The sequence below is a fragment of the Hemitrygon akajei genome, chromosome 4 (genome assembly GCF_048418815.1).
Source record: "Hemitrygon akajei chromosome 4, sHemAka1.3, whole genome shotgun sequence".
Lineage (NCBI taxonomy): Eukaryota > Metazoa > Chordata > Chondrichthyes > Myliobatiformes > Dasyatidae > Hemitrygon > Hemitrygon akajei.
This window is the reverse complement of record NC_133127.1, coordinates 75,506,311-75,521,476: the sequence shown is the minus strand read 5'-3', so window position 1 is coordinate 75,521,476 and position 15,166 is coordinate 75,506,311. Positions and strand designations below refer to the sequence as shown.

At 45.8% G+C, this 15,166-nt stretch overlaps 1 protein-coding gene across 2 annotated transcripts in view; it reads right to left on the bottom strand.

Annotated features, from left to right (window-relative positions):
• Window positions 1–15,166, bottom strand: part of idua (alpha-L-iduronidase) — a 229,322-nt gene that overhangs the window by 139,350 nt on the left and 74,806 nt on the right. The window contains exon 1 of one of the 2 annotated variants that reach the window (XM_073042872.1): window positions 8,008–8,138. The exons of the other annotated variant lie outside the window; for it this stretch is intronic. Within the exon in view, the coding sequence (XP_072898973.1) occupies window positions 8,008–8,111 (104 nt within the window). The 5' untranslated portion in view covers window positions 8,112–8,138. Of the gene's footprint in view, window positions 1–8,007; window positions 8,139–15,166 lie in introns of those variants that run through there. 2 annotated transcript variants of the gene reach the window in all.

Below are 15,166 nucleotides of genomic sequence, written 5' to 3'. Positions count from 1 at the left end.
AAACAATTATTTCAGTTTTCTGTTTGTTTAACTGGAGGAAATTTTAGCTCATATAATCAGTTTACTAGTGACCATAGTCACTTGATGACACTATGATATAAACCTGCTGAACAGAAAGAGCGTAGGAAGCTGAACCATGCCATGCAAAAGCCATCTATGCTCCAAACACCCAACAATTTGCCTCACTGCAAACCAAGAACAAAGGTGAACTCCAGTTTACAGACCTCCTCAATTATGATTCTGTCTTTCATGTGAATGCCTTTTGATACCATCTTACAGCAGGCTTGCTTCTGTTTGTGACCAACAAATAGTTGAGAAGGCCATATACCAATTATAAAATAACACAGTATTAGGAGCAGAAATCCCAAAAGTGAGTGGGAAGGGATTCAGTCAAAAATTCATTATCTCATCATTCACAGCTGGGAAAGGAGGCTATACCAGAAATGCCTTTATCATGACCAACTTTCAGGAAAGATTCAAATCCAAATGTGGGAAGTACAGTGGAGTCTCCCGCCATCTGTCACAGGGAAAGGCATCACCATGATCTTTCTGAGCGATTGGCCTAAAACTGCTTTCTGAATTCTCTGTTTCTCGAGTGAGTGGACATGGCCTTCATTGTGTGACAACTCCAAGGAGAGACAGGGAACAGCATTACCCACAATACAAGCTGTTCTAAACTTCACTAAATCACAGACATGAGCACACGTTTCAATCTTACTACAACTGAGTATAAAAGCAAGGTTACGAACAAGGAATAAGAAATACTTTATGGTTCTTTCATTTTTCCTGCTGAGAGTACAGTTTGATCAATCAGGCCATGTGACATACTTAATATTTTATCCATTGTTAGATAACTAGTTCTACATCATTTTGTATACCAACATTTTTTTCAATAGAGCTATTAAAATACTTTGATAACTTGCATTCAATTGCCATGTTTCAATACCTGCAATGTAAATCACTTATATTTGCTCAAGATGTTGTGATAATATTTTATATGTATCTGTGAAAATAATTGGTTTTACAGGTAATTCATTGTGTTGCTGAAAGATATAATCAGTATTTAGGTAAGACCAGGATTAACAGCACAGAAGATAATATTTTATCAACCAAACATACTAAAGTCCACTGAGATAGGACTTCAATACCTGTAACCTAGAACTAAGAAAGAGGGATGCAGGATAAGATAATCAAATGAACAAGCCTTTATTTCTAAATGGAGTAGAAAACTTTTATATAATGAGTATGCCAGATTTACAGTTTCAATACTGCATTGAAAATAAGTAATTTTGTAATTTTGATTACATTAAAGTGGATGGGAGCTTCATATTTTTATAGACAGAGTGGGCACTCAATTATTTAAAGCAGCTGGGAGCAGGTTGAAAATGGACGAGGGTACATTCCTTTTAACTGTAATTGTCATAAGCAGATTGGGTAAAGTGTGGTCCACAAGATAAATAATGAAGTTCCAAAGTCTATGGCCCTGATTTTAATTCAATCCAAATGCAGGGTAATGTTAACATAGAGGCAAGGGATCTAATTCCTGTGGTCCAGTTGTATAGCCCTGTAAATAACCTACTTCTCTGCAATGATAAGCAGGCCATCTATAAGGATGGACAAGATGGCCCCGTAAATATGCAGTCCTGGGATTTTAAAAAAATCAATATCAGTTGAATCCAGATGTTTCTGATATAGTGCTGAGGTTACAAACAGTAAACAAAGGAAACAGCTCAAGTGGAAGAGAAACATTGGTATTGTCCCACTAGCCCAAAAGTCTTTTTCTATTTCTGTGTGATTTTATCTTACTTTTTGCATGTATTCATCTTTCTTTACTGTACTTCCATGTACAACATTTAAAAACAAACTTAAACTTTTAGCAGTCATTCTATTCCATTTCAATTCAGCAACATCAGATGCCACCAGAAAGGCAGATTTAAGGCCCCCCCCCCCATCACCTAGGACATGCCCTCTTCTCATTGCTACCATCAAGGAGGAGGTACAGGGGCCTGTAGACAAACACTCAACATTTCAGGAACAACATCTTCCCCTCTGCCATCAGATTTCTGAACAGACAATGAAAACTGCCTCGATTTTCTTTCAAAAAGGAAATTTTTTCCTTTCGGTTAGTCCTGACGAAGGGTCTCGGCCCGAAACGTTGACAGCGCTTCTCCCTATAGATGCTGCCTGGCCTGCTGTGTTCCACCAGCATTTTGTGTGTGCTGTTGTTTGAATTTCCAGCATCTGCAGATTTCCTCGTGTTTGCTCTATTTTCTTTCTCTTTTTTTGCACAACTTATTAAATTTATTTATATAGAATTCTTTTTGCAATTTATTGTTTTTTTTTATCTGCAATGTACTGCTGCTGCAAAACAACAAATGACACAACATGTGTCAGTGATATTCACTCCACCCTCATTCCACTCACATTTACGGTGCACTGCCCTCCACTTGCTTCACACCAATCCCAACCTTACCATTAAACCACAGACAAAAGGGGTGCTGTTGTAGTTGGTGGACTGACCTCTACCTTGCTGAGGCCAAGCGGCAACTCTCAGACACCTCCTCTTACTTCTCCCATAATGACTTTCAATTCCCCCTGACCACCTCATTTTCACCATGATGTCCAGTCTTTATACACTTCTATCCACCATTAAAAAGACCTTAAAGATTGTCGCTTCTTTCTCAACAAAAGAATCAAGCAGTTCCACTTCACCACCACCTTCCTCCGTCTGGCAGTACAGGTCCTCAACCTCAACAATTTCTCCTCTGACTCCTTCCACTTTCTCCAAACTCAAGGAGTAGCCATGGACCCCTGCACGGGCCCAGCTATGCCTGCCTTTCCATTGGCTGTGCAGAACAGTCCAAGTTCCAGCCCTTCCCTGGTAATGTTCCCCAACTCTTCCAGTCTTAAATTGCTGCTTCACCTATGCTAAGCTAGTCAATGTCCTCAATTTTGCCTCCAGCTTCCATACTGCCCTTAAATTTACTTGGTTCTTTTCTGACACCTCTCTCCCCTTTCTCAGTCTCTCTGTCTCCATCTCTGGAGACAAACTGTCTACCTATACCTTTTACAAAACTACTGATTCTTATGGCTATTGTGACTATACCTCTTCCCACCCTGTAACGTTGACTCTGCCGCATCTATACCCAGGATGAGGCTTTCCTTTGCAGGATATCAGAAAAGTCTTTCTTCAAAAAATGGGGCTTCCTTCCACCAACACTGATGCTGCTCACCCGCAATCTCCTCCATTTCCCCAACGTTCGCGCTCACCCATATTCCCGCTGCCTTAACAGGGATAGAGTTCTATTTGTCCTCACCTACCACCCCATCCAACACATCATTCTCTGCAACTTCTACCATATTCAATGGGATCCTACCACCAAACACATCTTCACCTTCTGTAATACCCTTGTCCATTCAACTCTCTCCACTAATCTCCCTCCTGGCATAAATCCCTACAAAGTGACAAAAATGCTTCACCTGTCCATTAATTTCCTCCCTTACCTCCATTCAGGGCCCTAAACAGTCCTTCCAGGTGAGGCAACACTTCATCTGCAAATCTGTTGGGGTTGTCTATTGTATCCAGTGCTCCCGATGTAGCCATGTCTACATTGGTGAGACCCAACGTAAGTTGGTGGACCACTTTGTTAAGCAACACCACTCCATCTGCCAGTAGCGGAACTTCCCGATGGTCAACCATTTAAACTCCCATCCCCATTCTGATATGTCAGTCCATGACCTCCCCCTTTGCCATGAAGATGCTACCTCAGGTTGGAGGAGCAACACCTCATATTCTGTCCAGGCAGCCTCCAAACTGATGGCATGAACATTGATTTTTTTCCTTCTCCTATTCCACACTCTGACCTCTTAGCTCTGCTCCTCATCTGCCTATCACCTCTTCGTGTTGCCCCTCCTTCTAACCTATCCCTTTCTCCCATGGTCTGCTGATCTCTCCTATCAGATTTCTTCTTCTCTAGCCCTTTACCTTTCCATCCACCTGCCTTCACCTATCACCTTCCAGCTGTCCTGTGTCACCTCCCCGTGTGTTTTTGTTCTGGAAACTTCCTCCTTCCTTTCCAGTCCTGAAGAAAGGCCTCAGCATAAAATGTTGACTGTTTATCTATTTCCATAGATGCTGCCTGACCTGCTGAGTTCCTCCAGCGTTTTGTGTGTGTTACTCCAGATTTTAGATTTCAGATGTCACTATTAGTATTCATTTTAGGGCAAAGTTGAAGTGGAGGCACGATGAGATCAGTAGTTTACTGGGTGCAAACCTACCCTGTCCCTGGACACCATATTGTCACTTTTGAATTTAGATTCATTCCAGTTAGATGTGCTAAAAGAGTGCTGTGTTTGGTTCTAACACAATGCACAGGGGCCTGCAAAACATGAAAATTGCTAAACTGGAGAAATCTGCTCTAAAATACGTCACTAGTAGTTTCCCTTTCAGGTTTAAATGCTAAAATGTGACTTGCACAATTTGTAGCAATGGCTACATCTTTGCCCCTGGTGGTTATAGGGAACAGGCTTTGGCATCTGTGGCATGAAGAGAAGGGAAACATGGGATAAAGAAACATATCCTCACTCTCTTTGGTCTGACCCAACGCCTCCACTTTGTACCAAAGTACAGTTAGTCACATTGCATTTTGCAGCCAGTCTGAGAGCAGGCACTCAAAACACAAAGAACTGATCCAGTGTAGATATCAGTCAATGATCAGTAAGGCTGGCACTAGGAGCAAGTAAAATATCGACATCCCAGCAGGTTCATTCAGTGTGCATGTTTCGTTGCAGCTTTAGCTCATTGAATTATAGTCAGTGGAAACACATTTGCATTAACTTTGATCCATGATGATGAAATGAACATCTTGTACATTGATACTGTTGTCACTTCTGTGAACCACACCAAGAACACTCACTGATGAGGGGTGCTCTCAATTTCCCTATGGATCACATTTCATAGCAAAATAGACACAATTACGTTAAAAAATTTGCAGAATATATTTTATTCACATTTTTCACTTTAACATCGACACAAATCAAATGTCTCAGCATGAGTTTTGATCTATTTGTTGTCTCTGTCTTATTCTATTAAAGTGAATAGAACTTGGTCTTTATCCTTTTCAAACTTAACACATCATCAAATGGCCACTCGTTTAAGATGTTGCATTCGCTGCTTTATTTTGCTTTTCCTTCACTGATTCTGCCTGCTTCTTGCCATTTAACCAAGTTCCTGTAAACCATCGCTCTGTTTCAGCTATTTTGATCTTCGGCTGTCTCTGCACTATCAATCCTGAACTCTGCTCTACTCCCTTTAAAAACATTATCTCTAAACTGTCACTATTATATTGTTTCTGGGCTCAGTTTAAAGTCATTTACACCTTATCAGTGGGACTTTGGTAGACCAATTAAAATGTTTTGCAGAAAGTTTCCTGCTACATACAGTCGGCCCTCATCCGCGGGTTCCGTATGCGTGGATTCAACCAACCGCGGATCGTGAAACCCCGGAAGTTCTCTCTCCAGCACTTGTTGTTTGAGCATTGTTTGCCTCGCATCTCGTTTGGTCGCTAACTTTGTTTCTGTGAAAAAATGGCCCCTAAAAAGCAATTAGGTGGTCAAAGCAATTCCGCAAAGGCTAAGAAGGAGTGTAAACTGCTATCTCTTGCCGAGAAAGTAGAAATCTTAGATTTTTTGAAAAGTGGCATGTCGCTTGCCGAAGTGGTCCTCAGCCCTCAACCTCCACAGATCCTGACTTTAGTATTATTGAGCCTCCTCCAAAGGTCCTTATTCCCTAAACAATACAGTGTAACAACTATTTACATAGCATTTCCATTGTATTAGGTATTATAAGTACTGTAATCTAGAGATGACGTTGTTTGAGCATTGTTGACCTCATGTCTTGTTCTTTCGCTTCTTCTGTTGTAAGCGAGAGGAATGAGTTTAAGGCCAGTGCTAGGGATGGCTGGCTAGCTACGTAAAGCGCAACAGCCTCAAGAACTTAAAGATCACGAGAGAATTGGGATCGGCTGGTGCCGAGGCGGCATCAGCGTTCCCAGAAAAGCTACAATGGTCGCGTCTGTACTGAACATGTACAGACTTTTTTTTGTCATTATTCCCTAAACAATACAGTATAACAACTATTTACACAGCATTTACATTGTATTAGGTATTATAAGTACTCCAGAGATGATTTAAATTATACGAGAGGATGTGCGTAGGTTATATGCAAAATACTATGCCATCTTATATAAAGGATTTGAGCATCCGCTTTTTTTGGTATCTGCGGGGGGCCCGGAACCAATCCCCCGTGGATAAGGTGGGCTGACTGTACCTTGAACTTCTGAATCTAAGAGCTATTTTGATCAGCATTAATTGGCTCATTTTGGTGTAATCAGTAGGCAGTGTTATTGTAGTTTGTTATAAGACCTCTTATTACAATATTATACATGTTTCCTGATTGCCTTTCATATGCTGACCTTCCTCTGGGTTAGAAAAAGAATATTAATAATTGACATGCATTCAACTTTGAAATACATTACATGTATCATTTAAATACATAATTTTGATAAATGAAGAATAATTATAGTCTTTTAATTATTTGAGATTGTAATCTACGCTAAAGGTTATGCAGAACCAAGTGCTGCATTGTTAGAAATTCAGCCTGCTCAATTAGATAGTTTGGCACTGCCACCGAACTTACCTTCTTTTTAAACTCAAGATTTATTTTCTTATCTGAATTTAAATTTTCCAGCTGCCTTTTAAGCTTATGGTTCTGGTTTCAGAGGCATGTCTCCTAGTCTATTAACTTAACCTTTACATGTCTATACAGTACTTAAAACAACACAAATAATTAAATTGTAAAGCAGCTCTATTAAAATTTTAAAAAATAAGAATTAATTTACCTTAGCCAGAAAAATCTTTAATCTTCCATTCTCACTGAAACTGGTAAGATCATGGATCCTATGTCCAATCTGACATTGAATTGGATGGGCCAGGCCAAAAAAGCCATTAAGTTCAGGAGCCAAATGCATGAAGCTTTGGAGTAGATGTCAGAAAGCTTACATCAAGTTCAGGTTCAAGTTTAAGTTTATTGTCATGGCCATTCATGAGAAGTGGCTACGTTGATAGTCAGTGAAGAGAAGATGAAACTTCTGATCCATACTGATTATGATCTCTCAGATCCAACTGCAGAAGCAGATATAGAGCCCTGGGAAAAATACACTGGCTGTCCATTTTATCTATGTATATCTGATACACCACTATCAAGTCACCTCTCATTCTCCTTCACTACAAAGAGAAAAGCCCTGGCTCATGCAACCTTTCCTCATAAGACATGTTCTGCTAGAATTCAACATATCCATCAAAGGCACAAAGACTTTAAATATTTGACCATGTTTCAATGCATCTTCTATTAGTTGTCAATGGGAACATGGACAAAAGATTGTACATTGCAATCCTGAAGATTCTAAGGTTGATCATCCCAGAATCTTCTATATAGGAATGTAGTAATCTCTTCTGAGGGTATAGAACCAGGGAGCATAGTTTCAGAATAACACCTATTTCCTACAGAGAAAAAGAATTGGCAGAGAAGGCCTGAAGGGCTATTTGCCCAAAGTGGGCCTGTTTCTTATATTGTTATGTCCATTCTGTATCTCAGGAGCCTCCTGACAATGAATGGTGACAGCAATGATGAAATTTGCCAATGACTTTTGTGTATCAGCACACCACTGCCCAGCTGAGAAATAGAGTGCTTGAAGATTAAGAGCAAGCAGAATGCTTATGATGTACCTTGCCACAGTCAGTGATTTCTGTCTTCCATTGTGTTTTTGATATTTGGACTACTTGCAAGAAACACCTCAAGCCCTCCAGATCTATGGACTGGATAAGCAAATCAAGATGTCAAAGCACTATTTCAATGGCACTGAGAAACCCATACCCCTTCGCTGGGAGTACAAAGAAACCCTGGGAAAACAGCCGAAGGAGCAGGCACACCCAAAATAATTCACTTACCCACGATGTCCAGCATCTCCACCCCCACCTGTGGCAGGATACAGATCTGATCTTGGCACATCAACTATCTCAGAATCTGCCGATCTGGAATGGAAGCAAGTCATCCTTGACAGTTACAGACTGTCTAAAAGATTAGCATTTTTCTGTGTGAGACCAGGCAGAAACTTTTGCTTATCTACTGGTAAAATAAACAACAGGTGTAGTTTGTAAGTTAGAAAAAGGTGACACCCTGAAAACTCTAACAGTAAAAATTAACAGAAGGATTGGAGTGGTTGGAAAGATCAGATTTACAAAAAAAAAACTGCTTGTGGAAGGCAGGGCATCGGGGTGTCATGGAAGGATTACTATGGTAGCAGTTCACGGGCCTACGTGGAGTGTTTGTGTCTGTTCAAGCTGTGCTTTGAACTGTGTTCCTAGTAATGATTCATTTGGAATTGTGGCACTTGAAGCACTTAACAACCTAGATATCAGTATCAGTGATTGTCACCTCTCCCAATTTACCCTACTTTAGTACTTTTCATCAAAGCTACAGAGGTGTTGTAAAGTGAAGACCTTGGGAAATTCAGTCAACTAATTCCCATTATGTTATAGTTTTGCTGTAAAGTTGAGGGTGAGGCAGAGCAAAGAGTTTATTGTAGTGATGTGCTACACACAGCGCTGAAATAACGACACACAGTCGGTAAGTCGTTTCGAGATTAGTTTATTCAAACTTCGCGGTGCTGGCTTTTAAATCCCTAGTGCCCGCCCTCTCCGGGCGGAAATTACATCGGAGGTGCATTACCAAAGTCTCCCCCCGCGCGCTGGCTATTTGATAATGTCCACAGTCTGGATCAGCCTCTGTTTGGGAGGTCTGCCTCTGCGCCGCGGTGCCTGAACCTCGACCGGCTGCGCCAAGTCCACATGGGCTGGTTTGAGTCGGTCCACCGTGAAAACCTCCTCTTTCCCCCTAATGTCCAGAACGTACGTGGACCCGTTGTTGTTGATCACCTTGAATGGCCCCTTGTACGGCCGCTGTAGTGGTGCCCGGTGTCTGCCCCTTCGTACAAACACAAACTTACAGTTCTGCAGGTCTTTGGGTACATGGGTCGGGGTCCGTCCATGCTGTGAAGTTGGTACGGGGGCCAGGTTGCCGAGCCTTTCGCGTAGCCTGTCCAGGACGCTGCGGGTTCTTCCTCTTGCCCCCTTGGGGCTGGAATGAACTCTCCCGGGACGGCCAGGGGCGCGCCGTACACCAACTCGGCCAATGAGGCATGCAGATCCTCTTTGGGCGCTGTACGAATTCCAAGCAGGACCCAGGGAAGGTCGTCCACCCAGTTAGGTCCTCTCAGGTGGGCCACGAGAGCCGACTTCAAGTGACGGTGGAAGCGTTCCACCAGTCCGTTCGACTGTGTGGTGTAGCTGCGTTCCCAACAGGCTGGCCACAGCTGACCACAGGCTGGAGGTGAACTGGGCGCCTCTGTCGGAGGTAATGTGGGCCGGTACCCCGAAGCGTGCTACCCAGGTTGCGATCAGTGCTCGGGCGCAGGAATCGGCAGAAGTGTCGATGAGCGGGACCGCCTCTGGCCACCTCGTGAACCGGTCTACCATAGTTAGGAGGTACCGCGCTCCTCGGGACACTGGTAGGGGGCCCACGATATCCACATGAATGTAGTCGAACCTCCGGTGGGTGGGTTCGAACTGCTGTGGCGGGGCTTTAGTGTGCCACTGCACCTTGGCTGTTTGGCACTGCGCGCACGTTCTGGCCCATTCACTGACCTGCTTGCGAAGTCCGTGCCACGCGAACTTGCTGGAGACCAGCCGGACAGTTGTCCTGATAGATGGGTGTGCCAAACCGTGTATGGAGTCGAAAACTCGCCGCCTCCAGACTACCGGGACGATGGGGCGAGGTTGGCCGGTAGCCACGTTGCACAGGAGGGTCCTATCACCTGGGCCTATGAGAAAGTCCTGCAGCTGCAAACCAGAGACTGCAGTCCTGTAGCTGGGCATCTCGTCGTCTGCCTGCTGTGCCTCCGCCAGTGCTGCATGGTCCACCCCCAGGGACAGGGCCTGGACACCTGGTCTGGAGAGTGCGCCCGCTACGATGTTGTCCTTTCCCGAGACATGCTGGATGTCTGTCGTGTACTCGGAGATGTAGGACAGATGTCGCTGCTGGTGAGCCGACCAGGGATCGGACACCTTCATGAACGCGAAGGTCAACGGTTTGTGGTCCATGAACGCAGCGAACGGCCTGCCTTCTAAGAAGTACCTGAAATGCCGGATTGCCAGATACAGTGCCAACAGCTCTAGGTCGAATGCACTGTACTTGAGTTCGGGTGGTCGTAGGTGCTTGCTGAAGAACGCCAGGGGTTGCCAGCACCCCTCGATGAGCTGCTCCAACACCCCACCGACTGCTGTATTGGATGCGTCCACCGTGAGTGCGGTCAGAACGTCCGTTCTGGGGTGCACCAGCATCGCGGCATCTGCCAAGGCTTCCTTGGCTTTAATGAAAGCGGCCACGGCCTCCTCGTCCCAGGTAATGTCCTTGCCTTTACCCGACATCAGGGTGTACAAAGGGCTCATGATACAGGCTGCTGAGGGGAGGAAACGGTGGTAGAAGTTCACCATACCAACAAACTCCTGCAGGCCTTTGACCATGTTGGGCCAGGCAAAGTGACGGATCGCGTCTACCTTGGCGGGCAGAGGTGTTGCCCCGTCTTTGGTAATCCTGTGGCCCAGGAAGTCGATGGTATCGAGCCCAAACTGGCATTTGGCCGGGTTGATCGTGAGGCCGAAATCACTCAGGCGGGAGTAGAGCTGGCAGAGGTGGGACAGATGCTCCTGACAACAACTGCTGGCTATAAGGATGTCGTCCAAATAGATGAACGCAAAGTCCAGGTTGCGTCCCACCGCGTCCATTAGCCGCTGGAACATCTCTGTGGCATTCTTCAGGCCAAACGGCATTCGGAGGAACTCGAACAGGCCGAACGGGGTGATGAGTGCTGTTTTGGGGATGTCTTCAGGGTGTACTGGGATTTGATGGTATCTCCAGACAAGGTCTACTTTGGAAAAGATTCTTGCCCCGTGCAGGTTTGCTGCAAAGTCCTGTATGTGTGGCACGGGGTAGTGGTCTGGAGTGGTAGCCTCGTTCAGTCTTCGGTAGTCGCCACATGGTCTCCAACCCCCGGCTGCTTTGGACACCACATGCAGGGGGTAGGCCCATGGGCTGTCGGACCTCCGTACGATCCCCAATTCCTCCATCCTCTTGAACTCCTCCTTCGCCAGGCGGAGCTTTTCCAGGGGGAGCCTTCATGCTCGGGCGTGGAGGGGTGGTCCCTGGGTCGGAATGTGGTGCTGTACCCCGTGTCTGGGCAAGGCTGCCGTGAACTGCGGTGCCAGAATCGATGGAAAGTCCGCCAGGATTCTGGTGAATTCGTTGTCCGACAGCGTGATGGCGTCCAGGTGTGGAGCCGGCAACTTGGCTTCACCCAGGGAGAACGTCTGGAAAGTCTTGGCATGTACCAGTCTTTTCCCTTGCAAGTCGACCAGCAGGCTGTGAGCTTGCAAGAAGTCCACCCCCAGAAGTGGTTGGGCCACCGCGGCCAGTGTGAAGTCCCACGTGAACTGGCTGGTGCCGAACTGCAGCTGCACTGTGCGGCTGCCGTAGGCCCGTATCGTGCTGCCGTTTGCGGCCCTCAGGGTGGGTCCTGGCTTCCTGTTGTGGGTGTGGTACCCCGTCGGGGACAAGACGCTGATCTCCGCTCTGGTGTCGACCAAGAAGCAGCGTCCCGACTGTTTGTCTCAGACGTTCAAGAGGCTGTCCTGGTGGCCAGCCGCCATAGTCATTAGCGGCAGCTAGCCCTGGCCCTGGCCCTTGCAGGGCGGGCGACAACGGCGGGCTTTTGTGCCCCACTGCTGGTGGTAGAAACACCACTGTTCACTGTCCTCTTCACTCCTGCCTCTGTGTTGTGTGCGCCCCCCTGCCAGGCCTGGTCTGGTCTGCTGTTGGGCATGTGGCCTGGTAATCTGACCGACGGACGCCACGCTCTCCCTCTTGGCTTTCCACAGCATGTATGCCCGGGCCGCCACCTTCCGGGGGTCGCTGAAATCTGTGTCGGCCAGCAGCAGATGTATGTCCTCGGGCAGCTGCTCTAGGAATGCTTGCTTGAACATGAGGCAGGGCTTGTGTCCGTCAGCCAGGGCCAGCATCTCGTTCATCAATGCTAACGGCAGTTTGTCTCCCAAACCGTCCAGGTGAAGCAGGCGGGCACCTCACTCATGCCGTGAGAGGCCAAAGGTCCCAATGAGCAGCGCTTTGAATGCTTCATATTTGCCTTCTTCCGGGGGCGACTGTATGAAATCCTCAACCTGGGCGGCCGTCTCCTGGTCAAGGGCGCTCACCAAGTGGTAGTAACGCGTGGAATCAGAGGATATCTGCCGAATCTGGAACTGGGCTTCTGCTTGGCTAAACCACACGCGTGGTCGCAGCGTCCAGAAAGTTGGCAGTTTCAGCGAAACTGCGTGAACAGATGAAGAGTCGGTCATCTTTGGTCCAAATCCCGTTTGGACCATCGGGGTCACCAAATGAAGACCACGTGATGAAGACCATGGAGCGGCTGATAATACAGAATCTGAGGCCACAAACCAGGCACGCCCGGGATCCGCTTCAGTTTGCGTATAAGGAGAAGGTGGGAGTGGAGGATGCTATCACGTATTTGCTGCACAAATCACTCTCTCACCTAGATGGGGTCAGTTGTGCTGTGAGGATTACATTCCTTGACTTCTCTAGTGCCTTTAACACCATCCAGCCCAAGATCTTAAAGCACAAACTAACGGAGATGGGAGTAGACTCTCACATGGTGGATTGGATAGTGGACTACTTGACAGATAGACCTCAGTATGTGCGGTTGGGAGACTGTAGGTCTGACATGGTGGTCAGCAGCACAGGGGCGGCGCAGGGAACCGTACTCTCTCTGGTCCTGTTCACCCTGTACACATCAGACTTCCAATATAACTCAGAGTCCTGCCATGTGCAGAAGTTCGCTGATGACACGGCCATAGTGGGGTGTGTCAGGAATGGACAGGAGGAGGAGTATAGGAAACTGATACAGGACTTTGTGATATGGTGCAACTCAAACTACCTGCGTCTCAATGTCACCAAGACCAAGGAGATGGTGGTGGACTTTAGGAGATCTAGGCCTCATATGGAGCCAGTGATCATTAATGGAGAATGTGTGGAGCAGGTTAAGACCTACAAGTATCTGGGAGTACAGTTGGACGAGAAGCTAGACTGGACTGCCAACACAGATGCCTTGTGCAGGAAGGCACAGAGTCGACTGTACTTCCTTAGAAGGTTGGCGTCATTCAATGTCTGCAGTGAGATGCTGAAGATGTTCTATAGGTCAGTTGTTGAGAGCGCCCTCTTCTTTGTGGTGGCGTGTTGGGGAGGAAGCATTAAGAAGAAGGACGCCTCACGTCTTAATAAGCTGATAAGGAAGGCGGGCTCTGTCGTGGGCAAAGTACTGGAGAGTTTAACATCGGTAGCTGAGCGAAGGGCGCTGAGTAGGCTACGGTCAATTATGGAAAACCCTGAACATCCTCTACATAGCACCATCCAGAGACAGAGAAGCAGTTTCAGCGACAGGTTACTGTCGATGCAATGCTCCTCAGACAGGATGAAGAGGTCAATACTCCCCAATGCCATTAGGCTTTACAATTCAACTGCCAGGACTTAAGAACTTTTTTAAAGCTATTATTAATGCTTTTTGAGTTAGTGATTTAGATGCATATCATATTATTACTGAGTTAAGTATTGTATGTAATGAGTTTTTGCTACAACAAGTGTATGGGACATTGGAAAAAAAAATGTTGAATTTCCCCATGGGGATGAATAAAGTATCTATCTATCTATCTAATGTAGCGATGTGCTACACACAGCGCTGAAATAACGACACGCAGTCGGTAAGTTGTTTCGAGACTAGTTTATTCAAACTTGGCGGTGCTGGCATTTAAATCCCTAGCGCCCGCCCTCTCCGGGCGGAAATGACGTCAGAGGTGCATTATCAAAGTCTCACCCCGCACGCTGGCTATTTGTGAGCCGGTTCGCCTGCGCAGAAAGTGGGTCGCCACATTATCGTATATCAAACAAAGATAATCTGCTCAAATATACAACTTCTAAGTTTGTTCTTGATAACAAATTGTCAATTACACGGAGGACTGCAATAAATTGTACAATGGGAAATGAAGAACCCGGATAGACCCAAAAGGTGGTGAAGTTATGTAAATTTCTATTTCATTTTTACTGAACCACAGTGAAGACTACTGCATGAAGTTCTGAGTGCTATATGAATTGCAAGGGTTCAAAATGGGATTTACTCCTTTTGTTTCAAAGACAATTATGGATGGACAATAAATACTGGCTTTGCAGCAATACCCATCACTTGAAAATAAATAAGTAAAGCAGTAAATATGGTGGTATAACTGGGAGTCAAAAATATTTATGGGCAAGAACATTTAATAGCAAAAGACCTCCTTTCATTTATTCAGAAGTTAATGTCGTGGCGGAGAAGCTTGTGTGGTCCTGAGATCCCAAGAGCGATGCCGTCTGGAGCTATGCTCCTGGTAGGGTCACCCATGGTGGTAAGGTCGAGGGTGAGGTCCCTGACAAAGAACAATGGAACAGGTGGACGAAGTTACTTCGAACTCATCGGCTGTGAAGGCGGATGAAGGCTGCAACAAATCCATCAGCTCCAATCGTCGTGGTTTCCATCCCATTGGAATCAGTTGGTTGATTTGTGAAGTATTGTGTGCTTCTTGGAGTGCAACATCAAGTACATGTTAAACAAATACACGCACAGGCATCTTCGCTCTGTGGAAACGGAACGAAGACCATCATCCTCGACCTTGAGGGATAGCCACGACGAATTCCATAGCAATGAAAACTCCCTGTCAGGATCGAAATTGCAATACACCTTAGAAATGCTGAAATAACCAAATTGTGAAACCACTGCAGAAAAATGCAGTTAATCATTGAAAATCATGACTAATGTCTATTCAGGCAATTTGAGCCCCTTGGGAGGTCGTTGAGAGCACATATTTTAAGGGAACCTCTCATTCAAATTCAATGTTTTACTTTTTGTTAGTTAAATTACAATCCTTCACTTGTTTCTAACATTAAGAAGAA